At 43.7% G+C, this 17,647-nt stretch overlaps 1 protein-coding gene across 1 annotated transcript in view; it reads left to right on the top strand.

Moving 5' to 3' along the window:
* Positions 1-17,647, top strand: part of MYO3B (myosin IIIB) — a 390,911-nt gene that overhangs the window by 191,116 nt on the left and 182,148 nt on the right. The window contains exon 23 of the mRNA XM_050916262.1: positions 2,167-2,296. Within this exon, the coding sequence (XP_050772219.1) occupies positions 2,167-2,296 (130 nt within the window). The remainder of the gene's footprint in view (positions 1-2,166; positions 2,297-17,647) is intronic.

The following is a 17,647-nucleotide window of genomic DNA, read 5'->3' as shown; positions in this document are numbered from 1 at the left end:
AAATTGCTTGCAGATTTCTCTCTTTTTAATGGATTAATTGTTTTTAAAGAAACCTAGAATTTGTGATAAGATTTACAATTCAAAATGTTATAAATGCTCCTTACCATTCTGGAGGTGGCATCCTGACATGTGAAATGCCACTCCAACTGAGACTAGGGTGACCAGTAGCAACTGTGAAAAATTGGGACAGGGGTAATAGGCTCTTATATAAGACAAAGCCCCAAATATCGGGCCTGTTCCTATAAAATTGGGACATCTGGTCACCCAGCTGAGACATTTCGTAGAATTTGTGCCCACCCCCCTTGAGCCAGAACAACCTGCACAATTATAACATCTCTAGCCATTAGCACATATACTCAGTAGTAATTGTTTGTGTGGAAGAGAGAGAGCAGGAAAGGAAAGGGGGTTCAATGAATAAAACAGAGTTTAAAACTGTCTCTGCAACAGTGTTTTCTTTTTAAACTCCTGTAGAGGGCAGAGGAGTATCTGGAAGAATTCCCCTCCTACATACTGGAGGTATATTCTAGTGTTCTGCAGAACTCAACAGTTTTGGTTTTAGCTGGTTTCATGTCCACTGAATTTTGTTTGGAATTTGAGGTCTAAATTCCCAATTGTAAACAAAACTCAACCAAAGCAGCCTAGGTTTGCATGGTTTCCATGCAGACCTCAGCTCACGCTCAATGCAAGGGTCAAGAACCTCTGCAAATCTTCTGGTAAACCTTGCCCAACTTTTGGGTTTGTTAAGGAAAACTCTAAAGTTCCACAAAGCTCCAGTAAATTATTTGTCACCCAAATGTCAAGTCCTAGAGGAAGTGCTGACTTTCAGTCATTCTCCACGATAGGGCCAAAATTAGCTCTAATGTAACTTCAAGACCATGCTATGTCTACCCCACCGTGGTAAGTCGACCTACGCTAAGCAACTCCAGCTACGTGAATAAGGTAGCTGGAGTCGATGTACCTTAGGTCGAGTTACTGTGGGGTCTACGTGGCGGGGGGTTGATGGGAGAAAATCTCCCGTCGACTTACCTTACTCTTCTCATCAGGGGTAGAGTACAGGGATTGACTGGAGAGCGATCTGTAGTCGATTTGGCGGGTCTTTATTAGACCCGCTAAATTGACTGCCTGTGGCTCGATCTCAGAGCATCAGTCCCTGTGGTAGTGCAGACCTGCCCCATGTGCTGTGCCTGTGTTTTTCTGGCACTGAGGCCATTTATAGTAAAGCTGAATTCTGGAAATTACTGTAGTTTTAAAAAATAAAATCTAAAGCAGAATAACTCTATTCCAGTTTTGAGACAAAGATATGATCATTGATTACTAATAACTATGAGAAAAACAATTCAGAGCAGTTTTGCCTTTCAAAGCCCTCGGAGTTAAAATGTTAAAAATACTGTGCCCTAAGCCAGTGCAAATTAAAGAGAGGATCTAGATGAATAAATACCCATTTGGTAACAGTGATAGTACATTTTGTATCCATTTTGCCAGTGTGCTAGATATGAAATTTACTCTTGTTTCTCCAGAAGATTTAATTACAGATCACACACTGGCTACATGCAGTAAAGGCAAAGTGGCTGCTCCGTCTGAAAACCATTGCATATTTCACGTGCAACCTGTCAAGTTATGCGGCTAGTGTGGTGCTACACTGTGGCTTTGGCTACACTGGCACTTTACAGCGCTGCAACTTTCTCGCTCAGGGGAGTGAAAAAAACACCCCCCTGAGCGCTGCAAGATACAGTGTCGTAAAGCACCAGTGTAAACAGTGCTTCAGCGCTGGGATGTGGAGTACGTGCAGCGCTGGGTGAGCTCTCTCCCAGCGCTGGCGCTGCGACTACACTCACACTTCAAAGCTCTGCCGCGGCAGCGCTCCCACGGCAGCGCTTTGGAGTTTCGAGTGTAGCCATATGTTGCATTGGGCACGTCATAGTTTGATGTGATAGAGCGTAATACAATGTGACTCAGCTTAAGCCATTTAAACCAATTTGATTTACCAATGACATGTCATGAATGCAAATGCTGTCTAAAGCCAGTTCACGCTTCGAGAACACTGCAATAATTCACCAGCTTGCCAGATTTGAACTATCTTACTTGGTCAACTTGCCTGTTTAAAGTAAATGACAAGGTTTTGGTAGTCTGTTTCAGCTCTTTGTTCATTCTGTCTCCAATACCTAGGTATTATATGATGCCTGCGGTTTTCTTGAAAAGAACAGAGACACTCTTCCTGCTGATATAGTGGTGGTGCTGAGAACTTCAGAGAACAAACTTCTTCAGCAGCTGTTTTCTAGTCCATTAACCAAAACAGGTATTTGTCTTCATAGCTTTGTTAATAGTTAGACTTCCTGACTAGATGTCCCTGCAGCCTTCTACTACTACTGTCCAGAACCCTGGCATTGCTTTCCATCAGGGTTACAAAAGTAATCTGGAATTTGTAAAATACTTAACGCTTGCTATTTTCAAGGCAATTTATGGGCATTAATTAATTAATTCTCACAGCATTGCTGTGAGGTATCCACATTTCAGAGATGCAGGGAGATTAAATGATAGCGAAGGTCAGACTTCATTGTCAGAGTAGGGATGAGACGTCAGGAGTTTCCTGGGTATTAGTTTTGTTCTCAGATCACTAGACACCACTTCTCTGTCTCTAGCTTTTTGCATAATTCGCTTTACATTGTGTAAACCATGTGTATCCAATTTAGGCAAAGATAGTTTTTGCAAGTAACATCCTCTCTGTTTAAACACACCTGTGCAATACGTTTAAAAATATCTTACTAGTTATAGAATAAAAAATATACCAAACTGATAGAATTAATTATTTCAGATGATTTGAAACTTGGGGACATTGACTTCCACACATGTGCCTATGTCTATTGCTAATTTATAACAATAAGGTGAAGTTCAATGACTTCGAAGATAGCTGCCATGAATCAATAGAATGTGCCTGACACTTCTGCCACATAAACACCAACAATGCAACACACCCACAGTCAAAAAGAGTCTGCGCACGTTGCAGTAGAGTGTGCATGTGACGTTACATAAACACCTACACTACAACACACATACAAAGCTAAGAGACTGTCAGGAGTTGTTACATAAAAGGAAAAGTCTCTTTCAGAACAGGTTGGAAAAGGGTGTAGACACCTGAAGGCTTTTGCTCTGATATGACATTTCTTTGCAGGAGTAAGGGGACCTTTGGTAATTCACTTGTGATTAGAGAGTTACAGGCTAGAATATGGTGATGTATACCCATGCAGTTTATGCAGTAATCAGTATCTTGCTGACACAAAATGTCAAAACTAATATGTAGAGTACAGCACCAAGTCATTTCAAATTAGTTTAAATGCTTTGGGCTGAACTCCACTCTATAACCCATGAAACGCAATTGGCTTCAGTGGGTTTGCATAGGTATAGTTGATAGCAATTTTTGAGTCTATTTGACTATATTCTGCATAGGATAGATTCCTATTATACTGATGCTATTGTTTTTCTGTAGTTTGAGAACTATTTTTGTTAGTGTGGCTTTGGTTTGGGCCTCTACAAACCGTTCCTAAGAAGGCACCTTCTCTCTCTCCTTTTAGGAGGTGGGAGGCGGAGCTCAGAATCTGAACTTTCCTGTAAGAAAATCGTTCACCTTTTGTATTATGAGACTTTACTGTTTAACTTGATTGATCTTAACAGGCACTTTGCTGTAAGTTCACTAGGTCAAGGATTATTGTGCTCTTTCAAAATGTCAGTTCTGTCCTCCTTTTAGGAGATCCTAGGGGGAATGTTAGCAACAAGTCGATAAGGTCAAAGACTGCCCCTCACAGCACAGCCTAAGCTGAATTTTTAATAAGTAATATGTCATCCTATTTCTTGTGGTTTTGCATTTGGATGTGACTTTGGGATTCTCGTCCCTTGCTGACTAGGGCTGAACAAGATAGAGACAATGATCTTAGCCTTGTTGAAAGGGAGAGAGTAGAAGTACTTTTTACTACTAGTGGCTGCTTGTGAAGGATGATGTAGTTAAGGAGGAGTCTGCTTCTCCTTTTGCTTCTGTGAGCTTAGCAATTGGAGAAATGTGGGAGAGGACTATCTTATGAGACTGAGGTCAGCATGCTGTGTGCCCAGTTGAGGGTGAAAACCTCTTTACCTTTATATGCTTTGATTTTTGGGTCCTGGTTGACTTGATGAGAGAGCCTATTCTATTCATCCTGGTAGGGTGAGGCTAAACAAAAGAAGCTTTGCACCTAGTCAGATATCTGAGACTGTACTGCCTTGTCAATGTTATTGTCATTCGGATTCAATGAGTCTGTGCTTTTCCTGTTATTCCTAAATGACAGATTAAGTTCTTTGTCCCAATTAGGGTGACCAGACGTCCTGATAAAATCAGGACCATCCCAATATTTAGGTGTTTGTCTCATGTCCCGACCGATCTTTGGTCAGGAAGCAATTTGTCCCGATGTTTCGCACTGCCGGCAGCATTTGGCTTTTTTGTTTCCCTCTGCTGGCGGATCCCCCCACCCTCATGTTTCCTGATATTTTCTTCCTCTCATCTGGTCACCCTAGTCCCAATTAGCAGTCCCAGTTGTTATAATAACTGTCAGTTATTAGCAGTGAACTTGATAGTGAGCAAGGCAATTGTACCATACAAGTTTCTCCTGAATTCTGGTCCTTTCACACAAACTTGTCTCTCTGGCTTTTGAAAATATTTTCACCAGCAGCAGCACTGAACTGAGTGCTTTGCCTGAGACACAGTAGGAACTGCACTCTGGCATACTGATTAGGAGTTGCAGACCACTGTTACTTTATATATGCTATGTATACCGAGTTGCTGTCGCTATTTTTTGTATCTTAAATTCTTTACTGTTATCACTCTCTAAATGGATCAGGTGACTTCTGCCTTCTGTTACAAAATTTTTGCCTCTCTCTGAAATAGCAGCAGCAGCAATATTTTCTGCCAGGTCAGTATAGCTTGGATTCCAGCCTTGGAATGGTTAAGCATGTACTTCTGCATATGATGCTACCGGGGCGGCTCTAGGTTTTTTGCTGCCCCAAGCACAGCAGTCAGGCAGCCTTCGGCGGCTTATCTGTGGGAGGTCCGCCAGTCCCGTGGCTTTGGCGTACCTGCTGCCGAATTGCTGCTGAATCTGCGGGACTGGCGGACCTTCCGCAGGCATACCGCCGAAGGCTACCTGGCTGCTGCCCTACCAGGGACCGGCAGGCTGCCCCCCCCCCCCCCGTGGCTTGCCGCCCCAGGCACACACTTGGAGTGCTGGTGCCTGGAGTCACCACTGGATGCTACAAGGTCTTAAAAAAAACTAATACTTTATGCTCTATTTTTTTCAGCCATCTAATATACTTGGCACCACTTCTGGTGTAGGGGCCTATGTTCTGAAATCAGATTGTTGCCAGGTTTGTCTTTGGCAGTCTGCAGGATAAATGAAAGGTTTGGCAGAGAATCGAATGTATAAGTATGGCTATTAATATCTCATCCCTGCTTTGTGAAGGAAGTTAAAGGCAGTCTCCTCCTAACTTTCTACAAAGAAGCTCTTGTACACAAAATAATAGAGATTATGTAAATATCCCATAAGATCCTCTGCTTGTGTTTGAATGCATCCCTACCCTCAGACATATACTTCGTTAGCAAAGCAAGCCAAAATCAAATACCATCTCTCATTCCAAGATTGCATTTAACATTCCAAGACTTAACAACATTTTCTTCAATTTGTGTAGATTATTTATTTACTGGTACAAAAAGTTGTTAATTTAAATGGAAGCTACATTAAAAAAATGTGCCAAGGCAATGTTGGCTTTATATGAGCCTTTCTGCCAGTGTCTTCAATGCTTTGTTTGAAGATGAGCAACAGCGCTGTCTAACATCTGTTCACAACTAGCTTTGGAACATTTAGTGTTCATACCGTTGGCCAAAGAGCCCTCTTCCATCTGTGAAATGGCCACTAGGTGGTGCTATCTCAGAAGTTTGAAAATAACAGGGGCATGATGATTATTACAAAATGCATTTCCTAAATGCCACTAAGAATGAAAATAAGGAAACCGAATGCCTGCTTCCCTCCACTCCCTGACAAACTCTTCTCTGTTTGAAGTAAATTTATCTAAATGCCTTGCATATATTTTTCAAGAGTCAAAAACTGAGCAGCAGCAAGAAAATAAATATTAAAAAGACAAAATTATTTTCCTAATTTAGGATCATGTGAATCACTGTAATTTATCAGCAGCAAAGAATCCTGTGGCACCTTATAGACTAACAGAGGTTTTGGAGCATGAGCTTTTCGTGGGTGAATACCCACTTCCTCAGATGCATGCATCTGAGGAAGTGGGTATTCACCCACGAAAGCTCATGCTCCAAAACCTCTGTTAGTCTATAAGGTGCCACAGGATTCTTTGCTGCTTTTACAGATCCAGACTAACACGGCTACCCTCTGATACTTGTAATTTATCAAATGTTCTGACCCCTTCTCAGTGAATGCTTCTATTTCGTAGGAGCAAACTGTGTAAAGTGCCAGAAATGGACAGCATGATGTAAAGAACATGTATATAGTAGTATAGTTTACCATTAAGAGAGTTCACAGATCCCACTAACTGACATCCATACTCAAAGTGAACATTCTAGGATTGATTATACAGAGTTCATACCTCCTTTTTATTACTTCAATGGGAGGTAAAGTGGATCTTTAACTTCAAAAAGGAATGAATATGTTCTGCATAGTGAACCTAAATATTAACTCACTAATTTTCCAAATTGCTTCCATGTTCTACACTATTTCCATCTGCAGAGTTCCTGCTGATGAGAACTCTGTATTTGAAATGAGTGTTGAATATGCTCCAATTAAAAGAGAGAAGCATAGTATGCTTGAAAGGAACAAGATGCCTCTATTTTGCTGAATTTGCAAGTTCCTTTTTTAGCCAAATGCAGCTATTGGTCTCTTTAGTTTCACAGATTTTGGGGGATTGGTATCACGAGTGACAGTGTCAGAGACAAAACGATTAAATAATCTGGGAAAGATGGTAACCTGAGAACTATACATTGTACTGAGTTTAATTGAAAATGGCCGTATAAAAGGCTCAAGCAGCAGTTCCTTTGTTGAATATGCATTTCAATACAGCCCAGTGAAGTAACCCTAGTAACTTCACTTATAGATGCTGATACTGATGTCACCTGGATGTTTGAACAGATTCTGTCATAATCTCTTGGAGACTGGATTTTGCTATATGGTATCTATGGTAAATATCCTGCAAACCTACCTGGTGGTGTTGCCTTCCCCTCAGAGCACGTTGCCCCTAAGGGCTTGCTTATGCCCTCCTGGCTTGCACTCGTGGTATGTGGGTGTGGATCTGTGGTCCACAAGGAGAGGCAAGTTGGTGAGGATTATACCTGGCATTTCCCTAAAGTAGCTGATGACTCTGATACTCATACCATCAGATTAACTCTCTCTACTCCTGCCTCAAGCCAGGAAGAGGTCAGAGGAAGGATGGTCCAATGGTTAGCCCTGAGGAGACATTGGGTTAAAATCTCTGCTCAGTCACAGACTTCCTGTGTGAACCTGGGCAAATCACTTAGTGTCTCTGTTCCTTGGTTGCCCCCAAAATGGAGATAAGAGAACTTTTCTACCTCACTGGATTGTGTAGCATCCAGAGACTATGGTAATGGGGCCATTTTAGTGCCTTAGATAGATGAAATACATTTAAAAATCCCTCAACTTCTGAGTGAAGATGGATATAACTGCCCTTTAAAGGCTCAGTATTTAGATGAGATCTATAGTTGAACAAAAGAAGGCTGCTTGCATGGTTATGGGATTGTCAACAGCCCAAGAATTTACGCACCAAGCCATTGGTGCCAACTACAATGTGTTACATGTTTTTACTGCTGTGGAAATACAGTAATATTAAATGTAGCCTGAGCTTGCCTCAGAAATCCCAGTAGAATCCCATGATCCCCACTGATCAGGCCAGGTGCTGTAGCCCTACTCATCTCTAGCATATTATATCACTGAATTGCATTAAAAACAATTGAACAAGCTATAGCAAAAGTGGGAAATATATTAAATCAATAACTTTACTGAAACACATATCCAAGGTGCGACTTCCTGCATCAGGAATAAATTTAGGGACCTTAGAAGGAAAATCTGCCTGGGCTGAGCTTACCACCAATGTTTTTAAGGCACTTGAATAAGTAATATGGAAAACGATTGTCATATCGCCTCCCCTATTGTTTAACAAGCAAAAGTTCCTTTCAAATGTAAAAGGCTTGTTTAAACTGGAGAAGCTTAAGTTTTTAAATTAGCTCACCTTTAAAAGCAATTAAACCTATACTGTAGTCTTGGTTATAGGCTGCCTGGGCCATTCTAGTTTAGTAAAAACCAGTCAGGCCACCTTGAACTGCCTAAACTATGTCTACGCTAGAGCTCTAACTGATTGATAAATTGGTTTTGTTGAACTAATTTTAATACTTAGAAAATGTCCCCAGTGTGGACATGCTCTTTGCTAAACCCAGCTACTTACCACCCTCACCACTGCCCACCAGAGTGGCTTAGTAACAAGCTGTAAATGGGTGAAATGACTCTTTGTGGGTGTCATAGATCCTAATGAGTGCCCCTTTCTGGCAATCCACTAGGACTGCTGTGAGCAGTGTGACTCAAGAACCTCTGGATACCAATAGGCAGAGGACACTGCAGTATATAGAGGTATAGGGATCCCCTGTATTCACCAAAAAAAGTCATGTGATGTCATTAGTGAAAGCCTGTCTCATACTGGTCATCATAATCATTGCAAAATATGTGTATTAGCGTCCAAAATATGGGTGTTAGCATGAATTCCCCTAAGCTTAATTACCAGCTTAGATCTGATAGCGCTGCCACCAATCAGGAATTTTTAGGGCCTCATACCCTCTGGTCCCCCTAAAACCTTCCCTGGGGGACCCCCAGACTCAGTTGCCTTGAGTCCTACAACAAAGGGAAATAACCCCCTCCCCTTGTTTCCTGGTTACTTCCTCCCAGGCTCCCCTCCCAGGATGACCCTAGGAGATTCCCTGCTTCCAGTCCTGGAAACACAAGTACCGAGAGAGCTAATCTCTCTTCCCCCTTACCCAGAGGGTATGCAAAGTCAGGCTTAGTAAATCTAACACAAAGAGATTTTCCCCCTGACTTCTTCCTCCCACCAATTCCCTGGTGAGCTGCAGACTCAATTCCCTGGGGTCCCCACTAAAGAAAGACTCCAACAGGTCTTAAAAAGAAAGCTTTATAAAAAGAAAGAAAAATACATTAAAAATAGTCTCTGTTTAAGGTGAAAATATACAGGGTCAATTGCTTAAGAAAAAAAAGTGAATAAACAGCCTTATCCAAAAAGAATACAATTCAAAACACTCCAGCAACTACACACATGTAAATACAAAAAAAAAACAATATAAACCTATTGTCTTACTATCTTTGTACTTACAACTTGGAAACAGAAGATTAGAAAGCCAGGAGATAGAAAAATCACTCTCAGAGCCGAGAGGGCACAGACACAAGACAAAGAACAAAGAACTCACACCCAAAACTTCCCTCCACCCAGATTTGAAAAAGTCCTGTTTTCTGATTGGTCCTCTGGTCAGGTGTTTCAGGTTACTGGTGTTACCCCTTTACAGGTAAAAGAACATTAACCCTTAGCTATCAGTTTATGACAACGGAAAATATATATGAGGAGTTATGTATATATCCTAAAAAAATATGTTCTCTAGGTCTGTAGTTAAAAACAGAGCACTCATAGGTAATGTTTCTTGAAACAAACTTCTCCCAGACAGGAGGTGGGAGACACTTATCCTAAGGGTGGAACAATGCTAATTAACATTCTAAGTCAAATGCTAATGAAGAGCTGGTAGAGACTTGAGAAGCAAATTAAAGGAAGAGGTAAACAGAAGGGTGGACCTGTCTTGAGGTGAAAATTGATGGTCTGTTCTGGTAGATTTGGGGGTGCAAAGAGGCATCCTGGCATGATGACATCCTGTATTTAGGAAATAAATGAACAGCAAGCTTGCTTCATGCCTAGGCTGAAAATGCTGAAGAGAACTTTGGGTGAGATAAGCTTCTTTAGACATAAGGATAACTTGTTATTTAGTTAACTTGAGGCTTTAGAATGTGTGATATCATGTTTCATATGTAACCGTTTGTTCCTGTCTCTCGCACTGTTTTTTATTTATTTTATAATGTAACTCAAATGCTGTGCGTACTACAGGAACATTGATCTAAGCCAGGGGTCTCAAACTCAAATGACCACGAGGGCCACATGAGGACTAGTACATTGGCCCGAAGGCTGCATTACTGACACCTCCCCCACTGCCCTTGGCCCCACCCCCACTCCACCCCTTCCATGAGGTACTGCCCCTGCCCCACCTCTTCCCACTCCTTCCCTGCCCCTATTCCAACTCCTTCCCTGAAATCCCCATCCCAACTTCGCCCCCTCCCTGCCCCCAGCAGGTGCAGGAGGGGTGTGGGGTGTGGTGGGAGCTCAGGGCAGGGAGTTGGGGTGAGGGGTGAGGCAGGGGGTCAAGGTGCAGGGTGTGGCAGGGGGCTCATGACAAGGGGTTGGAGTGCAGGAGAAGTGTGGGGTGTGGCAGGGGGCTTAGGGCAGGGATCGGGCTGTAAGAAAGGTGCAGAGTGCTGAAGGGGGTCAGGGTGCAGGGTGCAACCGGGGACTTGGCAGGGGGTCAAGATGCGGAGTGCAGCAGGGGGTCAGGGTCCAGGAGAGGTGTGGCAGGGGGCTCAGGGCAGTGGGTTGAGGTGCAGGAGGGATGTGAGGTGCAGCAGGGGGTTGGGAGCTGGGGTGCAGGGTGCAGTAGAGGGCTCAGGGCAGGGGGTCGGGGTGCAGGAGGGGTGTGGGGTGTGGCAGGGGGACTCGGGGCAGGCGGATGAGGTGTGGCAGGGGGCTCAGGGCAGTGGGATGGGGTGCAGGAGGAATGTAGGGTGCGGTAGGGGGTTGGGAGTCGAGGTGCAGGGTGCGGCAGGGGGCTTAGGGAAGGGTTTTGGTTGCAGGTGGGGTTCAGAGGGTGGGCTCTGGCCCGGCACGCATCGGGGGCAGGGCAGGCTGTCTGCCTGCCCCGCCCTGACCCCATGCTGCTTCAGGAAGCATCTGGAACCTGGGGGAGGAGAGGCACAGCGGTCTGTGTGTTGCCGTTGCTTCAGGCACCACCCCCAGCAGCTCCCATTGGCTGGGAATGGGGAACCGCAGCCAATGGGAGCTGCTGGGGGAGCTGCCTGAAGCAAGAGCAACACATAGACCCCTGTGCCCCCCGCTTCCCAGAGAGGCACAGGAGCAGGGCAGGCAGGCAGGGAGCCTGCCCTTCCCCCAGTGCACGTCGGGCTGGAGCCGCTCTAGGTAAATGCTGTGGGAGGGCAAGGGGGCTGTGAGGCGCTTGCGGGCCCCAGAAAAAAATTACTCTGTGTGCCACATGTTTGAGACCCCTGATTTAAGCCAAATCTGATAAATTGTAGTACTCGGTTCCATCTGGGATTTCTGTGGGTATCCAGTGATCAAAGCCTGGATACCACAGGGGGGACGTTTTGAAGGGACTCGGGGGTTGGGTCAACCTACAAGGCAAAGGCAGGCCTGGTGTAACCTAGAGGAGTGTGCTTCACCGGCTGGTTGTGTTAGGGAAATGTCATCCAGCTAGCACAGGCAAGACTCCCTTGCATAGTAACAAAGTGACTCACAGCCCTGGGTGCCCTGGGAAGCATCACCAGGGGAATCCAAGCCTTTGTGCTATGGAACCCTTGGGTGCTTCAAGTTTCTAAAGCCTCAGCAGGCTTCAGCACTGGTTTCTCCCTTGGCCTCTCCTGGGCACTGGCTCTCAGTTTGCCATCCCTTCTCCAAAATGGAGTGCCTCAGCCTACCTGCTGTATGCCTCAGGACCAGCTCCGACCCCTGAGATACCCCAGTTACTTAAACACATTCATCTCCCAGAACTCCACGCAACAAGTATGAAGCTTCTGGTTAGTTTAACTTGCAGAGGCACAGAGTAGCTGTGAAGTAGTCAACACACACCCTTTGCGCAATCTAATGCCTTTGTGCTCTTTTTTACTTAACCATGTAAAGCACAGGAGAGTTTACATGATACAAAACAATAAACATCTGAAACAACAATATCCCTCACTTTCTGTCTCACACTTCCTTTGTGGGTCCTTGGGGAACCATCTGGGTGTAGGAAGGCCAGAAAGGTGCCTCTTCCTTATGCAGTTGTTGCATGCTAGGTGGTCTCTCTCCCTTATGGAGTCCCTTCCCAGCTTCTGTGACTCAGTATTGCCAACCCTGAATGTTCAAAAATCACAAGTCAGGCTCACCAAAAATCACGAGATTGGCTTTAAAATATTGAGATTATGTAAAAATAATAGATTTGGTGTTCTTTTTATTTGCCTTCTGCTTTTTCAGCCTTTAGAGTACCCTAGGGTCACATTTTGAAACTTTCTCCACAGCCACAAGAACTAGAAGCTTACTTTTGCTTTAAGAATGAAGGCTGAAACCATCACATATGCACTTGACTCCTGGAGCTGGGGCTTTAAGGAAAACAATAATTATCATGAGACTCATGACAGTATTATGAGGGTTGGCAATACTGAGACTTTGTGTTGTATCAACCGGCAAGGTACTAACAAACTTCAACAGGACTTTATTTTTAAAGTGGAAACCTCTTTACCAAGCTACTGCTGCACCCTCTGTAACTCACTCTGTCTCCACAACTCCTTCCCCCTCCTACCTGTTTCCTGTCCTTTCAGATTCCCAACAGCCAGTGCTCCTAGTTCTAATAATTACAAGCAACATCTAAACACCACATTCCCGCCTCTCTTAAGGAAGTCTCCCAATAAAATTAATGTTGTTGTTCTAACCAAAGGAACAAATAGGAAATAAGACGCTATACTATTGGCAGAAATATTACACTGAAAACACTGTAGATACTACATAACATGGTCTCTAGTCCAGACAGGTGGTCGTCTGGGTCTGACAGGCCATCTCTCAAGCCCTGGTTCCAATGCAATGTCTTGTTGTGTTGATACTACAGTAAAGTCATCCTGTGTAGACTGGGTGTTGGCATAATCTCCTCTTGGTGCATAGGCAGATGCAAGATAAGAAGCATTCCATACCGCCCATCAGAAAGTCGATAGGTGTAAAGTCCCTTCTTCTCTATGATTTTAAGAGGAGCTGTGAACTTATGGTCCCCTTTGTGTAAAATTCCAGATTTTCGTATTCTAACAAAGGAACCACACTCAAACTTTGGTTCCTTAGCACCCTGCTGCTTGTCTGTGAAAGCCTTATACTTTACTTGGTTCTGTTCAACTGTTTTTCTCATATCATTCTTGGTTGGGGCCTCAGGTTGTGCCTTTAACAATCCAGCAATGTTCAGTTTAGTATTCATCCGTTTCCCATGCAGTAACTCTGCAGGTGATCTTCGCATTGTGGCATGTCGTGTAGCCCCGTATGCTTGCAAGAAATCAATAGTGAAGGGTATCCACAATCACCCTTCCAGTGTAGCCATTTGCAAACTCTCTTTCAAACTTCTGTTAAACCATTCGAGTTCCCCATTGGCTTAAGGGTAATCCACATACATATAGGCACTCATGACTGAGCAGATTTTCATAATACAACTTCAATCAGAATTCATAAGATATACAGATATAGCTCCAGTTCATCACAGTGGGATGGCTCAAATAAATGTTCTTGCACAGGGTATATCTACACTGCAGCTGGGACATGTGGTTCCCAGGCGGGTAGACAGACACGTGCTAGCTCTGCTTGAATTTGTGTGCCAAAAATAGCAGTGCAGCCCTCGTGACAAGGGTAGCAGCTTGGGCTAGCCACCTCAGTATGTACTCAGCGGGTCAGGCAGGATTATACTTGGATGACTAGCATGAGCCCCTATCTATGCCTCTGCAGCCACATTGCTATTTTTAGCACAGTAGCTCGAGCAGACCTAGCATGTGTCTGTCTGCACTGGGAAGCGTACTCTCAGCTGCTGTGTACACCCTGTGTTTTGGATGGTGTTAGACTCTCAGGTTCTGCAGAACAGATGGAGTCAGTTTTTGTGTGAGAAACGTCTGGAAATTTGAACTGAGCTGCTTTTTTGGAGTTTTGGAAGTTAATGTCAGATCCCTGCTAGGAAAGCCAGTCATAACAACTAACAAAGCAATATTTTGATTTTCCAGTGTTTCAGGTGTTGACAGGGAAGAAATAATTACTGCGATGAGAAAGTAAAGTGTGCTTTCCACAGCACAGTCTTACCAAGACCATTTTCCAAAACATGAATTGTTAAAGCTTCCTGAGCAATCCTGCTCCCCTAAAGAAAAAGGCATGTGTTAGTCACTTGCTTGCCATTTTGTGCACTGGTCTGGATTACATTACAGCAAGGGAAATCTTATAAATATTTCTTCAAGCTTCTTCATGGAAGGACCATCTCTGAGTGTCTTCCCTGAATCATTTAAAAGAAACAGGGTGGCACACAGATAATGGCATACTGGAGACCGTTCGCATGGTATCCTGTGATAACTGTTTTATGAGCCCAGAAGAAGGGGGAACTCATTTTCTACTTCCCTAATAGTATTTGTTTCTTGGTTCACACTTGCCCCAACTCCTTTGAACTTGAGTTGGATTCACTGTTTATGGTCTAGCATCACAACACCTGATTTAATACATGATTCCAACACCCATGGCATCCAACTTTCTAAAATCATGGAACTGTCTCAGAAGAAACTTCTGTTTCCTGAGGGACACCCATTTGTCTGTTGCCAGTATGCCATCATCCAGGATTCTCCATAGCTCCCGCTGTTGTTTATCTTCAAGGTAATGTATCTCTTTTTACAAGCTCTATACTGTACAATGAGTTGTTAGGGGATGGCGTTATACTATACTAACCAGAAAGTTTCTTTACCTTGCCTTCATATGCTCTGCAATTGTTTTAGAGACACATTTTAACAGTGTGTGTGTGAGAGAATACATGCCTGAAGATGTTGTTATTTTAATTGGTGGATTGGGGACAGTGATTACTACTACAGTTGCCTCTGCTGGATGGCAAAGGTCCAGCTAATAGTCCCCTGGCTGATTCTGAAGAGGCCTCCATCCAGTTCTCTGCAGTTTGGGTCTTGGATTTTTTGCAAAGCAATTGTTTGCTTTCTCAGCCATAATCAACTAGCAGAAATCTGGTCACATTCCCCTAACAAGAAACCATACAAGCTTCTTTAAAAAGCACTAACAACCTTTTTAGCATTAATGGTGACTTGGGTTGTGTTTGAACCTTTTTTTGCTCATGTGTCGTGTAAACATGGAGTAACAGGGTTTTATTTTTTAAACAAATATTTTTTTAAATTAAATATACCAGATGAAATCTTGGATGCATTGATTCAATAGGGAATGTATTTCACCTATCAGAAATATTATGTTTTATTATCTCTGTTTTTGCTGGCACACTCGTTGGTCAAGTTTTTCTGGAGTTTGAGGTGAAGAGTTATTTACAAAAATAAATTATTTATAAACAGTCTGCCTGATCATCTCTTCCCCAGCTCAATATTTACATTTAGTCTGTTGTCTTTTGTGTTATCTGAATCCAATGAGTTCTCCAGTCATCCCTATACTACTCCAAGAAAAACAGAGTAGATGAACCTGGTATGTCTCATCTAAAAAACAAAAAAAGCTGGATTTTTTTTTAAAATAAAAAGTTTAGGCTTTCTTTACATGTTCTAAAGAATCCAAAACAGGAGTACACACACTGTCTCCTCCCCCTTTTTGGAGGTCAGCTTAAAAACTCAAACTAGTATCTGCTCCAAATCACATACTGCAACATCCTCAAACCTACCATTATGTTGCACAATGACTTTTTTTAAATGATTTGCAGTTATCAATTTAATTTGGCAATTTTCCAATTTAAGATACTGTGTCTCAGTATAAATTATCTATATTTCTGACAGCAAATGGTACTTTACTGAACAATCAGAAATAGTGAAAAATAACTAAATTATTTTGTATTCCAGTCCTGCAATCCTTTTACTACTGGACACAGAGTGAAATCCTGGATCCATTGAAGTCAATGAGAGTTTTGCCATTGACATCAGTGGAGTCAGGATTTTACCTGTACTGCTTATTACTGTGTAATCCCATTGAGTACAAGCAGTCTGACCGGTGATAAGCAGTGGTGAGCTGGAGCTAGTTCCCACAGGTTCCCAAGAACTGGTTGCTAAAATTAGATGGACAACCTCCGTGGACAACCGGTTGTTAAAGGGCCAGGGAATGGGCAAAGAACTCCGGTCCACGGGCCGAACCATCATGTTGCTCCCAGGATTCCCAGCTGGGGAGGCTGAGGCTTCCCCAGCCCTTCGCCCGCTTCCCCCCACCTGCAGCGTGGCCAGCCGCCGGCATCAGCTGGGCAGCTTAGCTGAGCTCGGGAGTCGTCCTGCTGCTGCTTTTTGAGAGGCCTGGCAAGGTGTGGGGGGGTCCTGCTGCAAGCTGCAGGGCTGGCTGGAGGGGAAGGGGCAAGTGGGGCAATTGGCCCAGGCCCTGAAGGAGCCCCTGGCCCCACGAGAATGTCTCCCCCGGGCCCTCCCTCGCTTCCCCCATCCTGAAGAGCTGCAGCATGGCCAGCAGTTGGGCAGCTCAGCTGAGCTCTGGGCTGCTGGCAAGGTAAGGGGGCTGCAAGTTCCGGGGCCGTGGTGGGGGGCAAGTGGAGCAATTTTCCCTGGGCCCCTGGCCCCACGAGGTTGTCCCCCCCACCCCCGCCCCACAGAGCACAAGCATGGCCAGCAGCTGGACAGCTCAGCTGAGCTTCTGAGTCGTCCTGCTGCTTTGAGCTGCCAGCAAGGTAAGGGGAGGGAGTTGCAAGTTCCAGGGTTGCTGGGGGTGCAATTGGGGCAATTTGCCCCAGGCTCTGCAGGGGCCCCTGGCCCCATAGGTAAGTCTCCCCCCGACCCCTCCCCCGCTCTCCCCCCTTAAATCAGAACTTTTTGTAGGGAACCGGTTGTTAAGATTTTGGCAGCTCATCACTGGTGATAAGTGTTTGCAGAATTGGGCCCTTGGCTTGATGTACATCATGTTTATTCACTGAAATGAAATGTGTTTCCATTTAGGCTTAAAGGGTTTTTTCCCTTCCTTTTAATTCCACAGATCACGATAGAACAAAAGACTCCAAACATTTTACAATTTATTAATTTATCTCATAATAAGATCTATTTATAATGGGATGTTTGTGTCATATATTTTCCCTATTAAAAGATAACTGCAGGCACCGTAAATCAAATGAATCCGATACAAAGCCATTATAATTATTATCTCTCTACTTAAAGATGAATCGGAACTTACATTTTCTAAGAATTTGGGTCAAGTTAATACAAGCTATATATTTTCTTTTGAACATTATATTTTCTTTAGAACATTTTTAGAACATAAGAGGCTTTAGAACATAACAGGCTGACTGTCTGATCCATATGTTAAAAGCATATAAAATTAATTGTTTTTGCTTTGCTGCCAGTGTATTGTGTGCAAAGATAGGCTTTAAACCACAGCTGTGCATAGTAACAATTGTGAACTTTACTGGGTTGCAGATGTGGGACATCAGTAAACTAAATTAAATGTAGCTTAACTGAGCTTTAGAGTTTGGGTGTTTGATTACATGTTATTTAGGTTCCCAATTGCACAGTATACATAC

The sequence above is a fragment of the Gopherus flavomarginatus genome, chromosome 10 (assembly GCF_025201925.1).
Source record: "Gopherus flavomarginatus isolate rGopFla2 chromosome 10, rGopFla2.mat.asm, whole genome shotgun sequence".
Classification (NCBI taxonomy): domain Eukaryota; kingdom Metazoa; phylum Chordata; order Testudines; family Testudinidae; genus Gopherus; species Gopherus flavomarginatus.
The sequence above is the reverse complement of the archived record's forward strand: the minus strand, read 5'-3'. Positions and strand labels throughout refer to the sequence as shown.